This window comes from Aspergillus tubingensis (assembly GCF_013340325.1).
Source record: "Aspergillus tubingensis WU-2223L DNA, scaffold_8, whole genome shotgun sequence".
Classification (NCBI taxonomy): domain Eukaryota; kingdom Fungi; phylum Ascomycota; class Eurotiomycetes; order Eurotiales; family Aspergillaceae; genus Aspergillus; species Aspergillus tubingensis.
Window position 1 is genome coordinate 223282 of NW_023336282.1, and position 26853 is coordinate 250134.

General features: G+C 49.9%; 11 protein-coding genes across 11 annotated transcripts; 5 read left to right on the plus strand and 6 right to left on the minus strand.

The window, feature by feature from the left end:
- Positions 1 to 1287: 1287 nt before the first annotated feature.
- On the minus strand, positions 1288 to 4183 carry AtWU_06413 (putative sterol glucosyltransferase; the record flags this gene model as incomplete). The annotated part of the gene is made up of 7 exons (XM_035501522.1): positions 1288 to 1478; positions 1549 to 2195; positions 2266 to 2616; positions 2672 to 3035; positions 3092 to 3249; positions 3302 to 3998; positions 4063 to 4183. The coding sequence occupies 7 exons, from the start codon at positions 4181 to 4183 to the stop codon at positions 1288 to 1290; spliced, it is 2529 nt and encodes an 842-aa protein (XP_035357415.1).
- Positions 4184 to 5165: 982 nt separating this feature from the next.
- Positions 5166 to 8113, plus strand: AtWU_06414 (putative ubiquitin-protein ligase (Asi3); the record flags this gene model as incomplete). The annotated part of the gene is made up of 2 exons (XM_035501523.1): positions 5166 to 5600; positions 5660 to 8113. The coding sequence occupies 2 exons, from the start codon at positions 5166 to 5168 to the stop codon at positions 8111 to 8113; spliced, it is 2889 nt and encodes a 962-aa protein (XP_035357416.1).
- Positions 8114 to 9065: 952 nt separating this feature from the next.
- On the plus strand, positions 9066 to 9902 carry AtWU_06415 (similar to An11g00700; the record flags this gene model as incomplete). Its single annotated transcript, XM_035501524.1, has 2 exons — positions 9066 to 9603; positions 9676 to 9902. 2 exons carry the CDS (start codon positions 9066 to 9068, stop codon positions 9900 to 9902), a joined length of 765 nt encoding a protein of 254 aa, XP_035357417.1.
- An 856-nt stretch (positions 9903 to 10758) lies between these two features.
- AtWU_06416 (CFEM domain-containing protein) lies at positions 10759 to 11491 on the minus strand (the record flags this gene model as incomplete). Its single annotated transcript, XM_035501525.1, has 3 exons — positions 10759 to 11159; positions 11212 to 11350; positions 11411 to 11491. 3 exons carry the CDS (start codon positions 11489 to 11491, stop codon positions 10759 to 10761), a joined length of 621 nt encoding a protein of 206 aa, XP_035357418.1.
- A 1360-nt stretch (positions 11492 to 12851) lies between these two features.
- Positions 12852 to 13565, minus strand: AtWU_06417 (putative DNA polymerase delta subunit 4; the record flags this gene model as incomplete). The annotated part of the gene is made up of 3 exons (XM_035501526.1): positions 12852 to 12995; positions 13056 to 13123; positions 13184 to 13565. 3 exons carry the CDS (start codon positions 13563 to 13565, stop codon positions 12852 to 12854), a joined length of 594 nt encoding a protein of 197 aa, XP_035357419.1.
- A 1928-nt stretch (positions 13566 to 15493) lies between these two features.
- On the plus strand, positions 15494 to 16818 carry AtWU_06418 (arrestin C-terminal domain-containing protein; the record flags this gene model as incomplete). Its single annotated transcript, XM_035501527.1, has 3 exons — positions 15494 to 15571; positions 15634 to 16518; positions 16576 to 16818. 3 exons carry the CDS (start codon positions 15494 to 15496, stop codon positions 16816 to 16818), a joined length of 1206 nt encoding a protein of 401 aa, XP_035357420.1.
- An 847-nt stretch (positions 16819 to 17665) lies between these two features.
- Positions 17666 to 17962, minus strand: AtWU_06419 (uncharacterized protein; the record flags this gene model as incomplete). The annotated part of the gene is made up of 2 exons (XM_035501528.1): positions 17666 to 17857; positions 17921 to 17962. 2 exons carry the CDS (start codon positions 17960 to 17962, stop codon positions 17666 to 17668), a joined length of 234 nt encoding a protein of 77 aa, XP_035357421.1.
- An 803-nt stretch (positions 17963 to 18765) lies between these two features.
- Positions 18766 to 20230, plus strand: AtWU_06420 (tRNA splicing endonuclease subunit; the record flags this gene model as incomplete). Its single annotated transcript, XM_035501529.1, has 3 exons — positions 18766 to 18881; positions 18965 to 19734; positions 19785 to 20230. The coding sequence occupies 3 exons, from the start codon at positions 18766 to 18768 to the stop codon at positions 20228 to 20230; spliced, it is 1332 nt and encodes a 443-aa protein (XP_035357422.1).
- A 537-nt stretch (positions 20231 to 20767) lies between these two features.
- On the minus strand, positions 20768 to 21159 carry AtWU_06421 (elongin C; the record flags this gene model as incomplete). Its single annotated transcript, XM_035501530.1, has 2 exons — positions 20768 to 20955; positions 21024 to 21159. 2 exons carry the CDS (start codon positions 21157 to 21159, stop codon positions 20768 to 20770), a joined length of 324 nt encoding a protein of 107 aa, XP_035357423.1.
- A 497-nt stretch (positions 21160 to 21656) lies between these two features.
- AtWU_06422 (SDR family NAD(P)-dependent oxidoreductase) lies at positions 21657 to 22836 on the plus strand (the record flags this gene model as incomplete). Its single annotated transcript, XM_035501531.1, has 3 exons — positions 21657 to 22082; positions 22177 to 22591; positions 22679 to 22836. 3 exons carry the CDS (start codon positions 21657 to 21659, stop codon positions 22834 to 22836), a joined length of 999 nt encoding a protein of 332 aa, XP_035357424.1.
- Positions 22837 to 23207: 371 nt separating this feature from the next.
- AtWU_06423 (E1 ubiquitin-activating protein ubaB) lies at positions 23208 to 25435 on the minus strand (the record flags this gene model as incomplete). The annotated part of the gene is made up of 6 exons (XM_035501532.1): positions 23208 to 24400; positions 24448 to 24512; positions 24560 to 24684; positions 24753 to 24989; positions 25094 to 25264; positions 25376 to 25435. The coding sequence occupies 6 exons, from the start codon at positions 25433 to 25435 to the stop codon at positions 23208 to 23210; spliced, it is 1851 nt and encodes a 616-aa protein (XP_035357425.1).
- Positions 25436 to 26853: the final 1418 nt, after the last annotated feature.

Sequence of the window (26853 nt, forward strand, 5' to 3'; positions counted from 1 at the left end):
AAGCCGGATTGTCACGGAATTGGTTGCACGCTAATGTGGATAGTGATAAGCAATCTGGTGAATGTCTCGGCGATGCCTTCCCGTCCTAGTCTGGTATCGGACGCTATCTCCTGTCACCTTATGCACGACAATATGCCCAAATTTTGTACATCGAACCAGGAAGATGAGCAGGGACGCATTTCCCACTTTCCTTTGACCTAGCAGATGTAAATATCCAATAGGGTTCAGCAATTGGCAGATTCCTTGAATGACACATAATCCAATCATCGATAGGCCAAGGCTCACGTTTCATATTTGGAGAAGCCCTGCTGATCAGTCTTAAAGCGAAAGCGAGACGGTCTGCCAGCTTTTCAATGGAGTCAAGCTGGGAATCACATCCAGTAATCCTTTAGTGACAAAGGCGACGTTACTGCTGCGAAGGAAGAAACAATCCCATGCCCTTCTCTTTCAGGTCTCTATGATCTTCTGGAGCAGTCGTCTTCTTGTATGAAAAATATAATCAAACATTGTAATATGTCGTCCGTAAAAAGTCGCTAGCCCAGGAAATAACTCTCGGAGAGAAGATAAAATTGCTTTTGACACGACACAAGTACTTCACGGGGCCATTGGCGCCAAAATTATCGGCATGGTAAGTGAGATACATTTGTTCCTGGCTTTTCGTGACAGCAAGATCAGCCCACATTTGTCCAGTCTTGAGGTCTGCTACTTGAGTCGCACCAACATTGACTTACGATATCAGATGAGATAAGCTGTGGGATGCAACAGTGATGCAGGAACGCGATCAAAAGGTCAGTGAAAGTACACTTTGATGAGCATTATACGCTGCGGATCATGGTGTTCAATACCGGCAACATCATATGAGCTTGTCGCGCTCGCTGAGACACTCCGATGCTGCACTGCGCTGCTGCTCAAGTACTAGCGGTCTTATCTCTCTGATATTGTCAGTGTCTGCAAGGGATGTCTGTTGCTGAATCTGTAATCTTGTAACATTGCTGTTCGGAGGAAGGAAGGAGTTAGTGAGTGGCAGATGCGGGCCCGATAGAAGGACGTTATCTCGTCTTAGTTTGCACCCTACTCTATTTATACTCTGGATTTTCTTCTGTGCAATCATGTGGGCTCCTTGCGAGTTCATCTGGTAATAAATACTTTACATTGATAAACACTCTATAAGTGGGGACATTCCATATTAATATATATACTGGTAGTTTCCAGCTCACGGCTACATGGTAGGTACTATGATATCACACCGGCTTACAGAAGCAAAGTTTTAGGGAATATCGTGAATCATCATCCAGCCAAAGCCTGGAACCTCCGTAGCACATACTGTTGCTCATCTTCCGACATGTGGGCTCGCTCTGTCATGGCGTATCCATCCCTGAGTCGGGCAAGAAGGATCGCCTTCCCTGTCTTAGACCTGACGGCTGCTTCAATCGTTTTCGCGATGCCTTGAAAAGGGTACGCGACAAGCCCAATTCCAGCTATACGTGAATACAAATCAGCGATCGTTCTATACGAGGTGGGTATCTATTCGGTGACTGTTGTACTTACCCGAAGGAACTTTAGTCGCCAGTCCAATGGTCCCTTTTGCGAATCCTTTAACGGCCCCTAACGCCCCCTCTTCCCTCGCGCCTTTGATGGGCTGAGAGAAGAACCCCTTGAATCCATCTGTCATGCCATCGACAAAATTCTTGCCGCCCATAGTAGCACCAGATTTCCAATCACGAACTGTGCCATACTGCTTAGGTTCCTCTCCATAGAGTCGAGGAACCTGTCGGAAACCCTCAGCAGCAGCATAGGGAATGTCTACCACCACGCCTTTGAAGTATGCTCCGGTGAACTTACCAAAGCCCTTCAGAGAAGCTCCAACCATATTTCCTGCCGTTGATAACGCGTTTTTATTGGGCCCATCGTTGATAGGAGTATCCGTATGCATCAGTTCAGAAGGCCGCCTATTTGCCTCGGAAAGAGCCGTGAGAGATCTAGAAGACGACGATGTTGTAGTTGTAGAAAGTGCAGATCCACTCCGTGATATTGGTGGCTTTGGAGAACGACTGGATGTGTAATCCTTATATGGGTTGTATAGCATCTCGCCGGTCGACTTAAGCATTGCAGATCCTGTACTTGTAGAGGCAGAGAGAATGCCGGTTACGGGGTCCCAGCGACGGTTTTCGATATGTATCGGCTTGATCGCATTGCTAGTACGAATCTCGAGTCAGCACATGCCAAGTGATTTTACTAAGGCTCAATTGAGAAAACATTGCTCACCCCCGAAGCTCCTTTGCATTGATTTTGCCGTTGTCGATTAATAACTGAACGGCAACTTTAGAAAGGCCTATGCTATTCTTGGACCGCTTGTAAGTCCAAGTAGCAGGCTGATTAGGTATCAGGGAGCAACGCATCCTGTTCAGCGGGAGATGGCGATGAAAGGATCGAACGGCTGCTGCTACTCCTGACTCATGCTGCATCTTCAAAGCAATGTCACGAGCGGAATCTGCTGCGGCTGGTCTCAGTGAGAAAGCGATAGCCCCAGCCAAATTCTCTGCGTTGAGTGAAGCATAAGGAATTGGCTTAGCTCCAGCGCCAGATCTTGCCACCATACTGCCCCAAAATGGTTGGCTTCAATAAGTTAGCATTCAGATTGGCAGGAAGTACTTTTCTATACAGTACTTACTCCCCAAAAAAGGGCACAATGGTAGTCGGTCGGCCGTTAGCAAGACCACATGCGGTTGTCCCAGCACCCCCATGGTGCACCACAGCAGCAACGTGCTTGAAAAGCCACTCATGAGGGCAATCGTCAATGTAATAGACATTGGAATTGGGCACACCACCTAGTCTGCTCCAGCCCCGTGATATAATGGCACGTACGCCAGTTCTCGCGATCGCTTCTAAAATGATCTCTGTCATTTTCTGAGGGTCATCAATCACGATGCTGCCGAAGCCTATATAAATGGGAGTCGCTCCCGACCTTAAGAATTCCTTCAAGTCGGGTGGCGGTTCGTACGATGGCATATCCCTGAAAAAGAAACCACAGACATCTAATCCATTAGTTCTAAATGTAGCCAGTAGCAACAACTATTCAACGAGTGCCTACCAATATGAGCTGGCCAGTCCCGCGGCCTCGGGATCAAGGCGGGTGACCAACAATAAGTGAAAGGGATTTTCAACGTTTCAGCCAGCCTGGGGCCTTCAGTGGTTGGAACCGGTTCCAAATCGATGGATGCCCGCCATCGGTTGACTACATCTCCCAACCTATGCGACAACGTTAGTCATGAGTTCTTACCGATCAAGTGTTTGCACGCACCCTTGCCATGTAAGCCATTCTACCACACCATAAGAAACCCAGTTTGCTACATTTGGATTCATATCAGAGGAGCTCAGGTTAGCAAGTGGGTGAGGGAAAGCCTTGGTACTAGTCCAAGGCATGGTGAACATGAGGTGAACCGGAATACTCAAAGCCTGCGCACAATGGATATGGGCAAAGCTGGGTGGATTTGCAATGATGGCATCTGCGACAAATGGGATCTTTGTAACAGGGTCATCTTCGATGCAAGACTTCCAGCAGCCATGAAGCATCTCATTTACCATCGCCCTCTTCTTCTGGACTTCTCCAGCGCGCAGGCTGCTGATTTGAGGTATTAACCCGGGGTTCTTGACCATGAAAGCCATCAACTCTGCAGGATCACCTCCGATAGGATAGAACTCAAGACCCGATTGAGTGACAAAATCAGAAAATACATCGTGTGTGGCGATTCGGACACGATGACCGTATTTTTGTAGCTCGGTCCCCAAGGCGATGAATGGTTGCACATCACCTCTGCTGCCCACAATTTGTATCACGATATTCAGTTGGATGCCAGGTTGCAGCAGCTCGTCCTTTACCGGTTGACCCTCGGAGTAATCTGGAGGTGGGTTTTGGAGATCTTCCTGCTGTAGCTCAATGATCGAGGCTAATGTTCTTGCCAGGCTTGAGTCTAGATCGACATTGACGCGGCCATTGGCTTTGTTGATGGTTAATCCTTCTTCAAACTGCTATGCTCATAGTCATGGAAATGATCTGCTCACCCTGTACGTCTGCCGATTCGGCCACAAGTCCACCATCATTGTATGGTGAATAGGGCGGCGGTGCCTGGTCATATGATGATGAACCAGGGTTGCTATAACCCAGCCGTGGGTCTTTTTCCATATCTCAACGGCACACCCAGTAGGTTGGAGCAACTTCCTATTGGAAGGAAGCAGTATGAAGAGAAAACTCCATGGCATCTTCTGGGAGGAGAGATATTTATGGTGATGAGGGACAGGCAATAAGCTTTGTGCCACCCCTGGTAGTGAGTCCCTGCTGTACTTCGTATTCGTTTTCTTTACGGGAAGTGGACTAGTGTGATACTGAATAGTCCAAAAGTAGAACTACAGGCAAAATTCATCAGCTTGGCATGATGTTGAACTGCGATGGTACATTTCTTTGAAAGTCGCTATGGCAGCGAGTGGCACTAGGAGACAGTAGTAAAGATCTACTACACATGATGCGTAGAAATATAACAATGACTGAGCAATCAATGCTAGCCGCGGTGATATGCGGATATAGCCTTCTTTTCTTCCTTCTAGAACACAAATCACAACCTTTATTTGCAATGCTAAATCTGGAGGATTGATCCGTGCCGCTACAGCAAATAGTTGTATTGAATGCATCGATTTCATGCAGAGAACGACAAATACAAGCAGAAAGAAGGAAGCAACCGCGGGATGATACCGGGATGGCACGTGCAAATTCCGTGGCAATTACCTGATCCGGTTAGCGGCGGATGTCGGGGAACGGACTGGAGAAGGCGGGTTGCTGATGACGGTCCAAGATAGACCGACTTTAAATCGAACTACTTTGTATCTTACTGCTGCCTCTCCATCCCCAACACACCTCGTTGCATGAGGGACTCGCTGTCCAACTCACTCGGGGGAAATGATTCCAGATATGCCATCGGCTTCTCTTGGCATGCTCGATATCTCCCAGTGATACCGGATCACCCTACCATTTACGATCGCCCCCTCTCCGTCTCCTCGCATCGCGCGACACACTTGTACCCACCATCCCACGGATGCTTACGATTGAGAGATTCGCTTTCCGGCTGAAACCAGATCGCTCAGGCATCGCTTCTGCTTCCTGAGCATCAGTCATGTCCATACTTTCATCGGCCGCTTCAGCCGCAACAGCTTCAATAACTGCTGCGCAGTCCCTGAACACCACTGCATCGATCGCCGCTCATTCCTCACTGTCCTCGTCATCGCGCGAACTCCTGTCGCTTCCATTCCGCGGACTCTCCCAGGCAGAGGCCTTTACATTCTCTACTGTGCCTAAGCAACTCGCCAAGTTAGTTGGACTGCAGGATATGGCGACGCGATTTTGGGGGGCAGCTTCTGGGACGGGGCTGGAGCCTGAAGCAGTACTGGCAACGCAGACAGCCGCTGAAGCTGTCAGAGACGGCGTGGTTGATGCCGCTGCCCAGGCTGACTCCAGTCTCCATTTCTCCGACATCCTACAGGCCGTCATGAAATTTAGTGGTTTCTTCTCGTACCTGACGAGCCGGTGGTCTTTAACTTGCTTTACCGTGGTAAATACTGATTTCCCCGGCTAGTCGCTTCATGAAAATGGTTAGGCTAACCTATCAAGGCTCTTATATTGAATAGGATTACAATATATGCCTCCACTAGAAGACATCTTAATCTGGATTGGACTAGGCGATTGGCTCTGCGCATCGTTCCTATTGTCCTTTTCATTACTCAAATCTACGCACTTCTTCGGTCTATCCGTTGCCAAACATCCCCGGAATACTCTACTATACGCTATGGCACACCGGGCAAGCGCTTGCTATTCGATCATTCTGGCGGAGGGGGCTTCTTGCATGCCCTAAGCTCCACCCTTTTACCCTGGGAAACAGACGAGCAGTCTTGCAGTGCGGTGCACATGGGCCGTCCTGTAAATGCATCGGACATATCATATGGCTCTTTCCGACTGCTCTGGCCAGTTTTCATCCGCCTCTGCCTCAGTCACTTTGTCGAGACCGTCTCTTGCGCTTTGCAGGGACGAGCAGTTGTCACAGAAGCTGGCATGTCTATATTCGAACACTCGCTTGCCTTTGCAGAGGCAGAATCTATAATCAGCCAGACTCTTGGTCTTGGTATCTTTGGGTTGTCAAAGCAAAGCAGTGCGAAAGATGTCGCTGGAGAGGGCGGGCAATCTACCCTGCATATCCTGACTCGAACTCAAGCTTTGGAGCGAATGAATGTCACTCCCGAGTTATTGCTGATCGCGATGATCTCGTGTTGCAACAGTCTGACCTCAAACGTTCTAGATGTCATTGGCAGACAGAGTCGTTACCGCTTGGTGAATACTGCTTTTTGGGGCCTCTGCTTCATGTCGGCTATGGCATGGGGCTTGTTCGGCGGTTCTCCAGTTGGGAGCGACAGTGTCGTTTTGAAATTCCCGACTGTATGCATTGTAGGGTTCATTCCTCACCTTCTCATCCTGCTAGGAATCATCGCCTGTGTCTTTATATACGTGATTGCTCTGGTTATTACAGCGTTCTCGCTGCCTATGCAGACATCGGGCTCGTTGACACTTCGAGAAAGATTCTCCCTTGCACATGAGAATATGCAGGGCGCCAGCCAGATCCAGAATATTCGTATTAACTGGCATGAGGATTTCTACAGCACGCTGCTGAGGATCGGTTACACGGCTTTGACGGCTGCCAGCGAAGCAGTTTTTCTCAATGAAGGAAGACGGGTTTCGGCGCGCAGGATGACTTGGTTGGAACAGGATAGGCTGGCAGAAATAGAGTCTCATCGCAAGCAGTCATCCTGGAACCCCCGCAGTGATCCTTCCGCGGATATGTGCTCTGAAAATGGGGAGTTAGACTTCGATATTACCGAGTCAACCGCGGAATGGGAGAGCGGATACTCGCGTGAGAAGAAGATTGAGAAGCCTAAGCCAGGCTCCAGGCCTGTTCGCCCGCAGAATGATGCAGGTGGTGTGGGTACCTTCAGGGGCGTGGTTCGCTGTTATCATGGATTTGCGTTCTTCCGCGGCATCTTCTATCTTGTCCTGAAGTGGGTTGCTTACGGCCTGGACAAGCTTCTCTCCCGGATGGGCATAACTGCCCGGCCACAGTGGTTGAAATCCGCAGTAGGGTCACCAAAGGACTCGCAGAAGAAGAGAAAGGGCAGCCGCATGGATACTCTAGACTTTTGGATTTTGACAGATGATGGAGCTTTAGAGCTACCCGACGACCATGAATATGATGTAGAAAGAGAGATGCGAAAGAGGGAAAGAATCCAGGCCGCTGGCTGGGAGGAATCCGATGAACGCCGACTTGACGACAAACTCTACGGTTGGTGGAAAGTGGGAGGCTCATGGGGCAATCAGGACCAGAGCTCTGATTACGCACCTTCTGTTGACGACTGGGAAGACACTACGAGTGTCATATCGATGTCGACAACGGCCGGTTCCGAGTGGGAAGGATACGAATCCGACGGTCGTCGCACTCCCACTCAAGAAGACCCCTTTCCGGGTCGTTTCTCCCGAGAAAGTACTCCAGCTCAAGAACCGCTCGTGGATATCGGCGCCTTGGCACGACTGCTGGATCCTCGCGATCAAGAAAGCAGACACGAAGCGCGCATATTGTCTGCTCATCTGGCTGCCGGCCGTGAGGGTCGGATAATGACCCGTCGGCAGTTCCAAAAACATGTTGAACGGGACCGAGCCCAAATCCTGCTTAGCTCACGATTAGCACAGCCCTCCACACATGAGTCTACTAACGGCAAACGCAAGCCTACCTCTGAGGAAGAAGCCGAGCTTCTCGAAAACCTCATTCTCTCACGAAGAGCCGAGATGCGGTCCGCTCCAAACGCAGACGAGCAGACGTGGGAATCGGGTGCCTCGGGTCTTGGACCCAGCGGGCCACCGTGCGTCATTTGTCAGACTAACCCCCGTTCTATCATAACCTGGCCATGTCGGTGTCTCTGTATTTGCGAGGATTGCCGTGTCAGTCTTGCCATGAATAACTTTGGAAACTGTGTGACATGCCGCCAGGACGTTGCAGGTTATGTCCGGTTATGGGTCCCATAAGTCTTGTTTTCTTTTCCGCATCGGCCTCACGCTTGACATATCGAGGTCCTCATTTAGCAACATTAGCGTAATTTGAATGCAAAGCGATAGATAGAGTGATTAATGTACATTGTACCATCTAGGATAATATACTGCAGTGCGGATATAGTTAGTAGTTTCCATCCACACACTAGTAGTATATATACCATCCTCTATAAATTGTACTACCAGTAAAGACATCCATATATCATTATCAACCAGTACAGCCACGAAGTAAAGCCACCCATTAAACCCTCCCCCTAAGCCCAACTCCACAAGCTACAAGGACCCAGCACATCCATCACAACACCTTAGTGTTTCATTTTCTACATTAACACACAGCTGTTCACACACTCACCCAACAACGAAAGCGACAAGCAAAATTCCCACTCACATTCAATACCAGTCTCACACTCTAACACACAAAGATGCTGCTGACCCAGGTTCGAAACACGCATTCACTGACCAGCCCTCGTCAGATACATACATGCATCGATCGCGTAATGTATACTTCCTCACGTCAACACCGTCATCTACCATTACGGATCTCTTCGTTCTATCTCGTTCTCTCGGCGTTATCGCAGCATACTCGTTTCTTCTCGGAGTTATCACAAAATACGCACGTTCTCACATTCAGAAGTTCTAAGGTACGATTCTTCGCTATCGACAGGACAGAACTGAACTGAACTGAAAAGACTAATCATCATCTCGAATCCAGTAAGTGATGATGTGATGGCAGTCGTCCATTCCGGGGGTTTCTTCTCGCTCAGTTAAAAGGAAAAGAAAAGCAAAACGATAGGAAACTGACTATGGATCAATCCACAGATAAGGTTGCTGTCGTTGGGATATCAACAGTAAGACAGATTCAATCTGAGAAAACGGGGAGAGAGAGAAAGGATGATCAGAAAATCTGACGAGAAATACCAGCACAACCATGGCGTCGTCCTCTGATCATCCTCATGACAGAGAAAATAATCACGACCATAACAAGCCCAACAGACCGGCCCTGAAGATCGACACATCCATCACCGCACGTACTCCTACTAGTACCGCCGGCGCCAGCGGCGGCACTGAGGTCCCGTCTACAGAGACGTCTTCCCCACCGCAAAGTGCCGTTAGCTCAATGTCGACTGCATCGTCCATTCTGTCTAATTCGTCGAGGGAGTTCACGTTGCAGCTCGTTCATACCAATGAGGCCGGTGGTGATCCCGACGACGATATCGTCATTCTGATGTGGCCTGTTACTCCTGTTTCGGCTCCAGCTCCTGCACCTTCTCTGGCTTCGCCGGTCAATGAGACTGCTCCCGCTCAGGATCAGGATCATGTCCAGGAAGTGGGTGACGGGGGTGTCCAGATAACTTGGTTCAACCAGGCAACTGTGGAGGATATCGTTACAGCTATGGCTGAAAGTCTGATCTCCAATGTGCCGAGCGCCGATTGTGACGAGGGTAACGTCAACCAGATGGATCAGAGTACGTTTTCTGGTAGTAGTGCGTTAGCCAGTTAGGAAATTATGAAGAAATATGCTAATGGTTATCATGAAGCACTCACTAACAGCGAGGGAGTCAACGACGACATCCACCAGGATACAGCGGTTACTGAGCCCTGCGACCCTGGTTACGACGCCGACACTTCGACTAACCTGGACGACGACAGTGACTATGAGATCGTCCATGCCTTCTGGGAAAACGTTGTCCGCGACGGCCACGATGATGCTGTCGAGCACCAGGAGGGTCATGGGCATTCCGCGTCGTCCTCCGTTCAAGAGTGACTGATTTATGAATAAACTCGCCCTGTCAGTCAGCTACCACCTCCCCAGTCCCGATTGGGGAGTGTGGTAGCTGACTGACAGCGAGGATCGCGTCTCGTGAAAAGTTCGCTCTTTGGCGTTTGGTTTTCTTGTCCGTTTGGGTTGAGCGTGGAGTAAAGGGAGTTAAGGATCAGAAGAAGGAAGAAGATTTAGAGACCTGCTTTATTTTCTTATGGAGTTGGAGTTGGGGGTGTTCTGTTGTTAAGCAGGTCTCGGTTGGTGGTGAGGGAAAGAAGAAAGGATGGCAGGAGCTCGGGGGAGGGTCTACTCTTTATGTATGCGGAGCTTGGAGTTAGCGTACTGTCGTTTACGACAATAACGAGTTAATGTTGTCATTCCTGGATGCTTCTCCTGATATTGAGTGTTCTTGGGCTCATTTTGAATGTGAGCATGTGGTGCAGTCGCCGTGCATTCAATTGGATGTAGTTTGTAGGTGTGTTCCGGACCCGGCTGGGTCAGAGTTCTACAGTAATATCCTGCACACTGTAGTGCACTGCTGGGTTTGCTAGCTTAGAAAGCACATATTAGGGAAAAGTGGTAGTGCAATGCACATCATAGCAATAAGATGATTTCAAAGTCAATTCAGAGCTTTTACTTGAACAAAACATCAATAATATTAGGACCATGTAGGGACATGGATGGGGCGCAGTAAGAATCCATATTAGGGTGTACCCAATGGAAGAGAAGTAAGAACAACAACAGAAAATTACCCGAGAAAGGTCACCAGCAGCAAAATAGCAGAAGGAGAGACATGCTATACACTTCTCATACTCCATGGAAGAATCCAACAGTCTGCCTTGCTACACCGAAAGTCTGTCTATAGCACGCACACTGCTGCGGCAGCAATAACTATAGCCCCAGCTATACCCGCCTTGACAGTCGACGCAGAGCCAGTTGAAAGGGGAGAGGATGGAGATGCTGTGGATGATGCATGACCAGACTGACTGTGTGAGCCCGGCGTTGACGGAGCGTGGGAGCTAGATGCCGATGCTGATGCCGATGCGGACGAGGAATGCGACACCTTGGAAGATGATGCAGCACCTGAAGAGGATACAGTCGGGAGGGTCGCTGATGCAGCGCTTGAGGAGACAGCGTCTGAATCAGAGATGGAGGTCCTGGGCATAGACAAGGTCGTAGTCTCAAGGCCACCGCCCACCGGAGGGATAGAGATAGGATGGCCTGCGATGGAACATTGTCGGACGACTTCACTAGATACGGCTGGCAAGATATTAGTTCAGTCCATTACTCAAGGTAATGAGTTGGCTCCTACCAGACTGGTCGGCAACGTTGCATGCTTTTTGGACACAGGGGGTTATGGTGGTAGGAAGATCTGGCTTCTGGCAATGACAAGCAAAGTCTGTCAACTGTGAGCATCCATCGTGTTGAAATGCACTGATGAAGCAGTTTATCTAAGGGATGAGAGACGATATCAGTCAAGAGGACTCCGTCAGCTGGGCATTGAAGCTTACAGAGCATGAAGGGATATTTGGGAGCTGTGCAGTAGCAAGGGTGCTAGCGAACAAAACGAGAAGTGTGTGAAATAGCTGCATTGTTGAGGTGCTTGGCTTTCTATTACTCGAATTTGTTGTAGCTTGCGTCGAGAAGAAGGTAAGTGTAGGCCAGGAAGCGATAAACGATGGCTACCAGACAAGTAGATCAGAACAAACGCATGGGCAGAGGACCTCGCTTCTTATAAGCTTGTGCCACTGTTTCACGGAACTCTGGAACCGGTATCACATGCATATAGTGCTCCCATTGAGGCGTATCGCATTGCCCCCTTTTCATGTAGTAAGGACATCCGGTGGGAGATGCTTAGTCCATGTAAGAACCTCCGGTCGTTTGGAGTGATTGGGCAAATACCATCTTCCAATGCGCACGGCCAATCAACTATATGTCTTGCAATGTCTGCCGATCCCCTTCTTGACCTATGCGTTGGGTTGTTCTTGGAAGGACATGTATATAGACGGATATCACTGCCGAATGAGCAAAATGCGACGTAGGACGGGTAAAATTGCACGTACTTCGGTGACACGCGGATTCCTGTCCAGAGCGTGTGACAGTCGCTGTTATACTACATTGAGACCCTCAAATTAGAACCGTTGTAGAACCAATGGTATCTGTTGTTTAAGTGAGACCAAATATCAGGGAGCAGAGTTCACTAATCGGATTCGAAGAGGATTCAGCGACAGGCATCAGCTATGGAGCCTGGAGACAAACGGCCGCAGTCATCTGGTGCGATGATCATGCGGGAAAGACAACCCCTGGAAGCGTTGAGGTCCAAATATAGCAACTCTCAGCTCTGAGCGTAGATTGGCCAATGCAGGGGGCTTTTTGGATGTCTCGAAGGGAGCTTGCAGTGAACGTCCCGTAGGACAGTGATAGTAGAACCAATCGTTTGGTAGCACTGAAAGTGGCCTTTTTGTTCAACCAACCGAGCAGAAAGAGCTCAAGCGCAACGTCTCCGGAGCCTAGACATTTTCGGGTCCTTTACGCGGAAGCATCCAACCCTCTTTGTGAGATACTGTGTGACCAGAGTGGTCAGGTTCAACTTCACAGTTGCTGATCAGAACTATCTTGAGTGGCGTTTTGGGAATCATTCATAATATAGTCGCCCAGCCATGTAGTTCAGATGCTTACTTATGTACCTTGATACCTGTTACTACGGTATCTGTACGTAGTTTGAGTGGCGAGTTGTGTTCCACAGTGTCTGCAGATCAAGAGCGTAGACTGGTGAAAAATGAAGGGTGGCATTTATAACAATGTAGGTTATTCCAAAGTAGTAGTAATCCAAAGGGTATGCGCAGAATTCTCCCAAACGCCTGTCCAACAAACACCCGTACTCCCAACTCTATCCCACGCTGGTCCATGGGACAGAAATATATATTGCGCAGTGTCCCACCAAAAGTATGCTCAAGACATCAGTTCGTCAATGTACGCCCTCTGTTTAGTATCCTCTTCTGGTTTCAACAACACTGCCAACACCTCGAGGGGAGGATTGAGGCCTAGCGTATGCGCACGTCTCCATCGCTTGAGTCGAGCAATTCCAATGCAAGGCTAGAGTGATAGAGCGTTAGTTCAAGCAAACATGTGGTGTACAAATAAAGACAGACTTACCCCGTATTGACTTGAAAGGTCGAAGTTGCGCAGTATCTTCTCTCGTAGATCGAGGCCCTCCTGGTGAACTGGTGGACATGATCAGCGTACTTGTCACAGGGGTTGCCTGACTGGGATGTGTGACTCACCTCTAGGCCCTTGTCTCTTTGCCTCTTCCTTCTTCCAGTACTGTTGCAGTTGCCTTTCGGTGATCTTCTCCGCCTTATCATCCTCTTCTGACCGTGGTTGCTCAATCTCCGCCCGAGCCTGCTGCCTCACGGCAAGCTCTGCCACATGGGGCTGCGAAGGCTCGGTGGAAGTAACAGAAACCTGTTCTGCTTCGGATACATCGTCTACTGACGGAGTATTTGATCGAGAAGCGTCAATCAAGTCGAGATCCTTGGCTTTCTGAGAGCGTGTGGATGGCGCTGCTGATGGCTTGGTGACTCTGGACTTAGAGCCGAACGAGAGGGTCGCCTGATTAGAACGAGTGGCGGCAGTATTGCCTCCGCGGCGACGAGTGGGGGGCATTTTGCAATTATATTTGGATTGCTTTGTCTATGAGAAGGTGTATAGATAATATGCAGCAGTTTGATGAACCGAGTCCAGGCTGAAGGAAAATCCAGGACTACGTTCTGGGCCAGGCTTGGTTGAGAGTGTGGGGGAGACGATGTCATCATTGGTTTGTTGCACATGGCAACCGCCGCTACCGGATTTACTTCCACCAACCCCAAGCCAGTTCTATCGCCCCTGGAATCCCAGCAGAAGCTGTTTTTGTTCGCTTGCTTGGATGGTATGCTTGAGTATAAAATAACGTTCTTCATGGATTTTATGAGCTATATAGATTTATAGCTAGTCAGCCTGTCCGCATGTCTCACGTAGTCAACCCGCCGGCTTACTGTACTATTGGCCTGATAACGAAGAATATTGCGGGGTAACTACTAGATAAGTAAGTACTTAGTAGTGGTACCTGGAATTGGTGGATGAAGCAGCCTCCCGGCCTGCAGCTGACCAAGGGCCCTTTTTCAAATTGTAAGATAGTAGTATCCACTTTGGTGGTTCGATAGGGATATCCTGTAGAAGATCACATTTAAGGTGAAACTGCGCATGCCACTACGTTGCAGAAATCTGCACGTTTATCTACTATACTAGTGGATCGATAGGTTGATTTTACCTGCTTTGTTGTGACTGCGGTTATATTGACAGCGTTCTTTCGTCACTAAGTAAGTACTATTCAGTATGGTGGTTGTGATTGATAATCCTTGATTGGGAAGTGTCTACCTGCTTATCGCTAGTATGGGTCAGTCACATGGCATCATCGATAAGAAACAAGACCTGCAGGGCGGGAAACCAACGAACCAACGATTGACCGCTTTTTGCAGGGAGAGCTTCAAGTGGAATCCATCCAAGCATGGATCAGCGCCATGGAAAGATCCAGCTCTATCTGTCTATTAGACAGAATGCATGAATTGAACTTAGTTAACCGAGTTCACCGTAAGCAGATTGATAAGAGTCTATACACAGTAAGGAACATGCTCAGGAGCGGTCAGCTAGGAATGCATCCAGGATGCATTTGTTGTCAGTACTTCGTACAGGAGGATGATTAATAGACCAGGCGGCAACCAAAGCTGTCAGTACTTAATATGCAATCAATTTGCCGCCCAGAATTGATTCGTCGTTTCACGGTGCATAATCATCAACCAAGCCCCATTGATTGAGAACGACGATCAATAGTTAAATGTTCTGCCTGGTGGAGAGCTCAATAATTTAGTTAGCACCAAGAGAAATTGAAATGTGTCATTAGCTGTCTTCCGAGGACTGAGTGGCCTGCTCGTATTGACAATATGCGGATGGTCTGACAGGGGGGATTAGAATCGGGGATGCGTTAAGTTGGTTTTAGTAGTTCCTTCGTTATACTCCGGACTGCGCACAGAATCGCGGCTGGCTGGCCTGACAAGGGTCGGGAAGACGGTCCAGTTCAAGTAGTTCCGTGGCTGCCGCTGGGAACTTGACCTGCTTAGCCGCCGCAGATGTTCCCCATCACCTTCTCCCCTCCCCACATCAGCGCTTGTAAACAACCCTCGATTGCTTCACCAACGTCGCACCGGCTTTCTCTCGCTTTCCACCATCCTTCCGACTCTAACCCCGTTTCCCTGCCTTTGCCGCTTCCGAATTCCTGTCTGACGCCGCCCGCACTCGAAGCGGTAATCGCCTAGCCTCGCCCAGACTGGGTCCGAACTTCACGTTCCATAGCAACGAGAGGGGTGTACCGCAACTGCGCCCTCACCATACCTTGGGTGCAGCGCTATTAAGCGGGATTCACACACCATATTTGGCTTCTCTATGAGATTACCGCCGATATATAGCTCTTCGAGGTCGCATCTTCTCCGCCGAATCCCCGGGGCGCATCCCTCTCACCCGCCGCGTGCCCATGGTGGTGCGGTAGCAGTGCTCTCAGCATGGCCGCCTTCGTGCGAGTGTCGGGGCCGCCGAATGGCCATTTCCTGATCGGCTACCCCGGTATATCTGCAACAATGGTGAGGACCGACTATTTTCTGGTCTATCTCCGATACATACAGCCCTTGCTGACCTCCAGAAGCCACGTATCGAGGGCAAGGTTGAGATCAGGCCTAGCGTCGGCATTACAGCTCCCGTCAATGTGTCCCTCGTCACCATATCCCTTCATCGCCGTGAGACAATACATCCCTCCGCCGACTCCGTGACCAAGAAGCACCTCGCGCCCCCCAGGAAAGAAATCACGGATATTGTGGGCAAGGAGATGCTCCTCTTCCGCTGCCCAGCGGGTCGAGAGTACGAGGAAGTGATATCCATGGATCTGCCCTTCGTCCTTTTCATTCCATTTGGGCGCGGAGGGCCGGACGCTTCGAGAAGAGTTCCACCCGCCAGTTTACAACTCCCTAGTCGCACCGCAGAGACATTCTATGAAATAGTGGTCATGGTTCAACAAGGTCATTCGGATCAGCGAAAATACACGTTCCCGGTTCCCATCTCACGCTATGACACACTCTCCACATTTGGAATGTACAACCGACCTGAGTCGGCGGAAAGGGTATCGGACCATCTGGTCACTTTGGGCATATCTTTGCCTCGGTGGTCTTACGGCCCCCTTGACCCTGTGAGCGTTTACGTCAAACTATCGCCCAATCTCGACTGGATAGGCAAAGCTAGGAAAGTCACAATCAACAAGATTACTATCGGCATTGATGAGGAGATCATTTACAACCATGAAGGTGACGAGCCACAACGGAAAGTGAGGACCTTGACGAAAAGAACAGAGCCCATTGGGGTGAAGCTACCCCCGTCGGGCTTTTTGACGAATCTGGGGTTGGTATTTCCAGCCAAAGATCTTCGCGACTCCAAGGGTATTCTTCCCAGGAGCGATATGGCTTTTCCGGCTTATGCTGTGACGGGGTTTACGACAACGGCGAGTCTCTATAAAATCGAATATTATCTCACAGTAAAGGTTCGTCTTCCCACTGCATGTGCAGTTGTATGACTTTGGCTAACAATCATACTACAGGCCCACTTGACTTCCGCCAGAGATATTGTCATTCGACAGCCGATAGTTGTATGTCCTCTTGATCATGCTGGCTGTAAAGAGGAAATGGATGCTATCGAACAGGCTGCCCGCGAGGCGGTTCATATCAATCCGGATAATCCCATGTTGCCGCTTCCCTCTATCGTGCGGCCCAACGATCCCAATGCTCTTCGTCATCTGGGTGTTGCTATTGTCGGCAATCAAAAGAAGCCCTTAATAGACTGAGCCACAGTTGCCAGTTCGGACTCAAATGTCCACCATTTCCAACGAAGCATGCCCAGGCTTTAGGCTGCGGGCTAATCGGGCCATTTCACAGCGCCAGCCCCAGAACAACGCCTCATACGCGCCGATAGAGCCTGATCGCGTCGTATATTTCTTTTCTGATTCGGCGTGCTTGCTGTGACGCAAGAAGCGTCATTACGTCTTACGAATGCATGGGCTACGGAGTTTTGTCGTTGCATGGTTTTCCTGGTAGCCATTTCGTTCCATTTCTTGTTGGCCGGAGCAAAACGGGGTGTTTGGGTTGCCTTTGCTTCATACGGAGGAAAAGGCTGGGGGGAGAGGTTCCATTCTAGTTTGGTTCACGTGCTTTCCCATGCATGTTCTAGTGGTGCATGCGCAATATAATATGTAAGATCTACCTTTTCACGGCTCAATTTTGGAAGCGAAAGAGAAGGAACCATTCTCAGCAGCTCAACTTGGATTCAACATGTGGCAGACAGGGCAGATAGATGGTCCCGTCCGCATAGTTCACAATATTTCTTGCTTATCACGCAAGGCCGACTATCTGGAATACTATATAGCGATGCTAATTCCTGGAACGAAATACAACGAGAACCAGACACAGCGAGGCGAGAGGCTCGTATATTTTCAATCATTTACCGTAGCGCCAGTATTTAACACATTCCAAATTTGTAGGGTATTCGTAAAACATCGTAGCATAATACATGAAGGCACTTCCGGACAAAACAGCCATGCAATACGCTTGTCAAAAAGACTCGAGTCAAAAGGTTATCAGTTTCCATACCGACAACCAGCAATCCCACCCCTCCATCCCGTCTCATACTGCAAGTCATCTCTCCTCCCCAATCTTCAAGAACTCCATAGCAGTGCTCAACATATCCGGATCAAGTTCGCGACGATTGCGCTCATTCATATCCTTCTCCACACGTCTCATAAACTCCTTGAGCATCTCCACAACACACTTGTATTGTGGTGAACGAGGACCGAATGTAGTCAGTGTGTTGGAGAGATTGACGGTGATCTAAACTGCGTTAGAGGGGCAGGCCTACACGATGGTTGTATGTGTCTAACTGGAAGAACTTACCTGGGTGAAGATCGCCTTGTAGTCAGGACGAGGATCTTCCATTTTGGGAGATATGGGCACAAAGGGTGCTTGCTGCTATTGGAGCAACGTCAAGGAATTTTATGATGGTGGTGCGGACCCTTTTTGAATTTCAACCCCGCGGTTGTCGGATCTGATAAGCAGACAGGAAAAAGTTGGGCCTGAGAGGTTTAGGCGTCAGTCGTCAACGCTGCGCACAAGAGCGGTCTATGGGGTGTGTGCTGTGACAGGGGCAGAATTGCTTGGTTCTGAGTGTTGTGAATAGGTTTGCTTGGGTTACTATTTACTAGTAGGGGTGGTGAATTTCTCCCGGAATATGCAATAATGTACTTCAGAGACATATGTCACTGACTACAGTATAAAAGTCAGTACGATGACGGCATCAAGCTATACTAAATATGTACTATAGAAATACTCAAAGTAAAGGCAGTGATGAATATGTAATGTATTATGAAAGGCATCATTATGCGCTACCTCTGGTTCCCATTATGGATGACCATTGTTCGGTGTTAAGCCATCAACCGATCAGAAGCTGCCTAAGAATCCCCCGCAGAAGGAATACCTAAGTATACTAACGAAAAAGAAAGCAACTCTTAGACGCCCCAATTGTTTCACTAAACTGGTTGGAAATGCAAGTTGGAAGGCAGACCGCAGGCTAAGCCTGAAACTAAACCCCGTGCATTCAGATTTTCTTATCGGAAGTGGATATCGATCCGCCCGCGCAGCTTAACTTTCTTTCCACTCTCGCTTTCCCCTCACGCGCTCTGCCATCCCCGACACCGATACTACATGCTCTCTGGCTTGGGTCATTGTCGGCTGGAATCAAGATGGCTGACATAGATGAAGCCGTCATCCATATGCCCTCGCAGGATGCGAGCGCTCACATTGACACCGACCTCTCCGACGAGACTCAGGACTTCCGCATGCTGAATAGCATTTCCTTGTCAGTGCTACCACGCGTCTATCTGACCCCAGCCCCAATTACAGCTCAATGCGCAAATGGCATACTGACAATGGAGAAAACAGCCTCACAGATGGTTCACAACAAAGTCTCCCCAAACGTGGTGAAAAGGACTTCGAACCGAACCCGACGCTCTTCCAAGCCGACATTCTCTCCGCCTCGCGGCAGGCCATGCACAATGCCCTTTCGTACCCTCGTCTACACCACCCAAAGACACAAGTTGTTGGAATATACTCTCCCAATGGACCGATCCCGCTGCGATCTGCCAAAAAGCTAGTTACCATCTCGGAAGAATCGGAGCCCTCGAAACCCGCAGGCACGGATATAGGCGTCCATCCCGACTCGTGTGTCTATGTTCCCGCCCCGAAGGGGCAGTACTTCAAGTCGATAGGTCAGGCTGATCGTTGGAACCGCGTATGGTTACTTCCGGAGGAGGCTCTGTATCTACTTGAGAGAGGGACCTTAGATATCAGGTGGCCTTGCTCGGAGGTCGGCTGTGCTGACGACGAGGGGACGGACGACTCTGGAATCCCGATGAGCTTACAGGCTGCTTATGCGGCGTTCATGGGGCGGAGCGGTCTGACCAGTGAGCGGTACTCGGTTTATACGGGATTGAGGCGGTTGGGGTATACGATCATTCGTGCCCCAGGGTGGCACGATGTAGAGGAGGGCGCGGAGACTAGCGAATCACAGCAAACAGCACTGGAGAAGCCTCAGGGTCTGGGACTTGGGATTGCTGGGGTGTTTAGGCAGCTTTTGCAGTGGCTGTACAAACCTGGTAGCGCTACAACTGCGTTGGGGCCTGTTGTAGGCCTTGGGATTCATCGGAGTTATGGTACGTTTCCTGCTCTCACTGCGCTTGCGGTTATACTGACACTGCTTCAGATGACATATATCAGAAACTCTCTATTATCCCCTGGTATGACCCGACTGCTTCGCCTTCTCCCCCGCCTCCCACGACACCGCCCTACCGTGTAGTCTTCCATATCTACAAACCATCCACACCCTTCAAGAAATCCGCCCCTCCGGCCCCCGACTTTAGGCTCGCCGTTGTGAATGCACGCACGCACACCACGATCCCCACATCAGCTCAGCTTGGGGCGTTGCTCGAGAGCACACCGCTCGACCCACCAGTGGGCGAGAAGATGAGTCGCCAGCTGTACCAGCGACTCCGGTACGGATACAGGAACGTGATCCTGGCTGTAGTCGACGAGGGCGTCGTGAGCTATCTCCGAATTGCAGACTCGGCATTTGGCAAGGAAAAGCTTTACAAGCAGCAGAACACGAAAGGAAACAAAGGACCCTGGCGTCCACGGCCCAAAGGACGCTGAGGGCTTATCAGAGTCCATTATACAGCTCATGCTAAATACAGCCTCTGAAGGGATAAGAGCATTTCTCCCCTGGAATAAGGCCCGAGATCCACCAGAACGGACACGGACTGAATAGAGGGGATGGTAACAATCTGCCATCATCTTTAGTACACCCGTCCACGGAGTGAAAGGACGAATATAGATGCTCCGATGGCGAGCCAGTGGCGTTAACAGCCCACTGACCAAGTGAGATGAAATGTGCAGTGGAGGGAGTCCCTAAAAGGGACAAGAGACAGCAAGATATCCGTCTATTCTTCCAAGTTATATACCCAGATCATAACGCCACCCTACCATCTGTGAAGAAGCTGAAACCACAACCACCAAACTCCATATGATATACAATAGAGACATAGAGCCATCATGTCGCGTTATTCGTGAACCCAAGCCATCCCACTATAATAAACCTAGAACCAGAATTAGTACAAACCCCGCACCAACCAACCCAACATAAACTCAATCACTTACCTACACGGACCAAATCAAACCAACCCACCTCAATCAAGCATCCAAATAATCCGCCGCCATCAACAACTCCAAACACAACTCCGGCGGAATATCCATATCCGGAACGTATGTCTGGTTCTTATTCTTCTCATTGTAGCAGAAATACTCGCATACTTTCTCTAGCACGATGCCGCTGATATTCTCGAGGACGCACCGTCCGGTAACGGATTCTGAGAAACGACCTATAATAAAAACCAACCAGTTAGCAAATGCCACCACTCATGTAAAAATGAAGAGAAGGTATATTCACTAGACGGTTCTAACATGCGCCGTATCGTCCCGGACACACAGGCTGTGCTGCGCGGGATGACGAATTCGAATCCATCGCCGGACACCAGAGTCACGTATTCGGACTGTGAGGAGGAGGAAGGATCTGAAGCGGACATGGTGTGAGGGAGTGGGTGGCGGGGATTTAGATATAAGTAAGTAGATGGAGCAAACGAGAGAAATGGAATTGGATGGAATTATGGATGGCAAAGGTACGAGACGCGGCGCGGTGCGGCGGGCGATAAGTGAGTAATAATCGGCTTTGGTTCCGCGATTTAATTTAGGCTGCGGTTACTTGATAGGCTCCAGTTTCGGGGTGGTCCGTGCTTAAGCTCCGATGCCGATGCTGTCACTCTTTGTCTTGTCTAGTTAACTATCTTTATTCTGGTGTCTGTTGTGTAGAAAGTTATACACAATTAGTTGCAGGTTTGGGAACAAGGGTTCTGTTAAGTAGGGAGTAGTAAGTTATGCATTACTTTTAAACAACACATCGACTAATCCAGTTGTAGTATCTTTCCTCTCTGTGCAAAACTGCCGAAGGAGCCTGGTATTTCTTAAGACTACTATACACTTCTTCCGCTCCTAGTACAGATGCTATAAACTCATTCATCACACCATGTACCAAAGGAACATCCTACGCCTTCGTGGCGTAGCCCCCAGGCTTCAGACACATCACCATCACCTCCCACACCTCCCCCTCACCACTCAACGAGCATACTCCCAATTCACCCCCTCCAACCGCCTCTCCAACCGAACATGCATGATCACAGGCGGAACTTCCGGCATCGGATTCGCCATCGCGGAGCGCTTCCTCCAAGAAGGTGCCTCGCGAGTAATCCTAGTCGGACGATCCTACGAACGACTCTACAACGCCGCATCTCGCCTTCAAATCGACTCACCAGCCATCCCCTCCACGGAACCCTCCCAGCTCATCACAAACCCAGAGAAACACCAGCTCCTCGAATCCTCGCCCAGAATCAGCCTCCTAATCGGCGACATCGCCGAAGCAGGGTCCTGGACGCGTGAGCTCGAGAAAGCAATGGTACGTACATCCACCCTCTCCTCCCTCTAATCCATACATACCACTGTATTGGAGAAAGGCCATCCTCAAATAACACCACAAACGAGCACCACAGCAAGCAACAAACCCGGACATCCTCATCAACGCCGCCGGCCTCTCCATCTCCTCCATCCTCCCTAAATCCGAACCAACAGATATCTCCCGTATCCTGCGCACGAACCTCGAAGGAGCCCTTCTCACCTCTCGAGCGTTCATCCGCGCCTCGATCCGCAATCGGATGAAGAAATCCACCCTCACCACTACCGCCACCACTACCAATGGAAATCCAGCATCATCCAAATGCATAATCAACATCTCTTCCCTACTGGCCCACAAATCCGGAACCGGCGCGGTCCCCTACGCAGCATCAAAAGCCGGAGTGCTCGGTCTCACGAGATCGGTCGCTGTTGAAGCGGCGGCGTCGCTGCGTGATGTGGTGGTTAGATCGAATGCTATTGTGCCGGGGTATATTGAGACGCCTATGATTTCTGGTTCGTTTCCCCTTATTCCCTACAATTCTATGCTGTAGCTGGATCGTTGGTGGAAGAGGAAGGTTGCTTGCTGACACAATGGGATAGATTTCTCAGATGGCGAAACAGCCCGGTTGAGGGAGAGTATCCCTGTGCGACGATTCGGGAAACCGGAGGAGGTTGCGGATGCGGCGGTGTTTTTGGCGCAGAATGAGTATGCGAATAATTGTTTGTTGAATTTGGATGGGGGGTTGAGTGCTATTTAGTATCTTGCTGGGGTTGGAAGTATGATTAATTGAACTGTAATATGTGTGTACGATAGTTAGATGTGACTTGTACCTAACAAGAGCATCTTCTCCATCGAAATGAGCTTAATTTATCCAGCATCCCCACCGAAATAAGCAACATAACTAGTAACCATCCATTCTATCGAAACCGATCATGCGGGGTTTGTGTATGCAAAGTAGCGTGATAAAGTATTTTACATGAGAATAGTAAACAGAAATAACACAAAAGCAACAAAACCCAGATCAATCATTCATGCGCCAGATCTGCAAAGCCAAGAGAGCAAATAGTAAGTATCACTATGTTGGTCGAAGATGCCGAACCCCAATTAACTACCCACCTTGGTATCATTTTAATCATCATCAATCAGGATTGCGCCGCCGTTTGCCTCGTCCAGGACGATAGGATTGGCTCCGTCACCATCCGCGATGGACATCGCTGCCACTCGCTTGGCTGGGTTGTCGCCATTGCTGAGCCCGGCTTCGTCTGCGTCGCGCTTGCGCTTGCCTGCGCCGTTGACGGGCTCGGGCTCAGTCTCGGGGGCTGCAGGTGCGGGTGCCTTCGGCTTGCGGGGGATGTCGGGAACGGATTCCAGGGAGGCGGGTTTCTGGTCTTCTGTGGATTGAGAGGCCTCGGTCGCGAGCACAATAAGTTCAAGGTTGACGCGGGGCTGGTCGTCCTCTTCGTCGATGACGGTGATGAAACACTCATTTTTGACACCGAGGTCGGTCAATTTCTTGGGGAGATTGTCCTCTAGATCGGGGTCGTAAATGGTTCCTAGTTCGGTGTTGATGGAGAACTCTTCACCGTAACCCAGTTGGGACCGGAGAATATCCTGGACCAGGTTTTCCAGTGTCGCGCGCTGAGGATCGATCTTCAGCCTGGCGTGAGTCACGGAACACACTGGACAATTCGGGTTTGGAGGCTGCAAAGAATCGGAGTTGATCGCACGAACACCGCTGCGTTCGAGGAAGACCATCTTGGCCTGATCGTACTCCCCTCTTAGAACTTTGTAAGCCTGCAAGACACAGAGACCAGCCGTCATGGCATTGGTGGTTGCAATAGCTGGGATGATGTTGCCAGCCATCTGTTTCGTGTCGAACTTGGACTTGGGATCGATCTTGAAGATGCTTGCCCGCAGATTGGCAGTGGCGGCGACGAAGTCCAGGGTGTCGACGTCGTCCTTGTCGAAGACTAGGATAGGCTTCACGTCACTCTTCGTGGTGTCCTGTAGGGTCTTGAGCCGCTTGCTCAATCGATCCAGACTGTCCTTGAAGACGACAAAGTCCTCAGCAAGAGTCCAGACTTTCTGGTCATTGCAGGAGACCACAGGTTCGATGCCCGAAGACTCCTCTTGTAGCTTGTGGAAATCCAGAGGCTCCGGGGGATCTCGCGTCTTCCACATGTCTTCCATGCCTCGTAACCGATCTATGTCCTCCTGAAACACTTTTTCGAATACTTTCTGCGCAAATTCCTCGGAGCCCATGGATTGACGGATCTCCTTGAGGGCCTGAGCCTCCCTGCGGAGGTTCTCAATCTCTTCGGCTAGTACGCATTAGCCAGTGTCAATCAACGTCGCGATTCCAACTCACAGTTTTCAGCATCTTCCGAGTGATCAAATTCGCTCGAGTCATCCTCGCTTATGCCGAAGAGCTCACTATGTACATTAGCAATTATGCATGAGGTTGCCGCCTGATGACTTACGGAAAAAGGTAGCTCTTGGCCCAGACGATACAGTGGATCGGCTGACTGGGTGTACTGCGGATAGTGCAGACCGGGAACGACTTGGGGACCTCCTTGGAGTTACAATCGTAGCATTCCGTGACGCCCTAGCAGTTGTCAGCGGTCGCGCCTAACCAGTCGTAGAGACACAGAAGGTAGGGACTTGACGGCGCACCTTCTTGATGACCTGGACTTGGCCGTTGAACCCCGTTGTTCCACTCTCCACTAGCGGCACATTGGCTGCCAAGCACATCCTATTCACATGGCGTCGAGCATCAAGGTTGTCCAGAGCGTTGAAGACGACATCAAATGTCGCAAACCAGTCAACGTTGAACTGGTCATCCTTGATGTTCGCATGGTATGCTTCAAGCTTCGCACCGGGCTGGAACTTGTGGGCGACTTCCTTCGCAACCTAGATATAGCGCCACCAACCGTCAGGATCTCGTTCGGAAGGATGGAAAGGACGGAAATGGGAGGGGATGTAGGTAGTAAGACATTCGGAGGAGTCTGACGCACCAATGCTTTGGGTTTCTTGATGTGTTCGAAGCGGAAAAGGAATTGGCGGTTGAGATTGCTCAGATCGATGGTGTCGAGGTCGATGATATGGATTTCGCCGAACCCGGAGAGCAGGAGGTTCTTCAGCAATTCGCATCCGATGCCACCAGCACCCACGAGAAGCACACGCGACTAGAAAGCAAATCAAGGTAAATGGTTAGCATGGTTATGCGCCAGCTGGGCTTCTTGCTAAAAGAGAAGCGTTAAGGAGAATAAGCGTGGGGGGTGGATGGAGAGCGGTACCTCTTTGATTCGTCTGGCTAGAGTTCCGAGCGAGCGCTTAAGATAAGTCTCCCGCGTCATGGTTGCGGCGCGGAGACGGACAGTAGATCAAAACGGAGACTATCAAAGTCAGAGCGGGCGAAAAGGCATCGCCGAACAAAGGAGCTGTTTGCAAGGCGCGAATTGAGGGAATGGAGGTAGGCAGGAGACAATGAGAGGCAGAAGTGAAAGTAGGAAGAAGCTCCGGCGGAGAGGAAGAAGTCCGGAAGCAGTCGAGGAAGGAAGGTTGAAGTCAGGAAGAATGAAGTAACAATCCCGAGCCCACTTCAACTTCCCCCGAACTACAGTACTTCTTTTCCCTTCAACCCCATCATCACCACAGGGTGGGGGATCCCAGGTGAATCAAACTCATGCCCAGCAACAAACCCGATGTTTGACTGCATGCTGATGCAAAATTAAAAATACAAAATTAAAAAGAAGTTCTAACCCTCCAGCTGTCCGTCACATTTGTCTTGTCCAATGCAACCAAAGCGGATCGGCCAGTCTTGATGGTGATCGTCCCGCATCCGATCGCATTTCCCTGTTTGTCGTACCAACACGAGGCCATTTGAACTATCAGCCTGTCGATTTACCTACTCCATGCTACGTGCTTGAATAATAGCGTCCTTGTCAGATGTTGCTATCAGGTACTTTTCGCCTACCTGCCGCTCAAATGTCGCCAACCCTCAAATGCGACTGATGCATCTCACGAGCCCAGCATGTGAGAGCTCACATTCCTACCTTTTACTTCTCCACGATGGTTGGGCGACTCCTGCACGGTATAGAACTAGCAGGGGGGTCTCATGCCGGAGCTGAGTACCCAGCGCCAAAAATCAGACGTTGACAATGTACTTTGCATGTTCTGGATCTTTCATAGTGGGGGCTGTAGTTGATGGATGTCGGGCTTTTCTACGAAGTATCTCTAGGCCGTGGAATTTATCGATTTCCATCCACGTCTTACTGTATGGCCAGGCTATGAGGCTGACAGATCGGCAGAGCTCGAAGACGTGCAGTCCTACAAAGTGAAACCTGAAATACCGCCGTGCGAAAGTGCCAAAAGACTGTCTGTCTTCTTTCTTCGCGGCGCTCTCCGTGATATCCTTGGCCTTACCTAATCATCACTAACCACAGCTAACATAGTAAATTCATCATAAAGATGATCAGTCAGGGGTGACGCCACGGGCTTTCTATGGCCCGCTGTTGGGTCGCAGTCACCGAAACATCGCCGGAGTTGTAGGAGACATTCGTAGGCACTCGTCTTGCTCAGCACTAGCGCGCTTTGCGGAAACGCAGAATCAACCTCGGAAGCAGGCTGTCTCTTCGACAGGGGTGGATGGATACAGAAGCATCTGAGTCAGTAGCAGGTCACCTTCCACAGCTAACTGTGCTATAGAGATAGCTCACTTTCCGCCTCAGAATGTTGCGCACACGTCTACTCTGTTGTTGTACAATCGCACAAC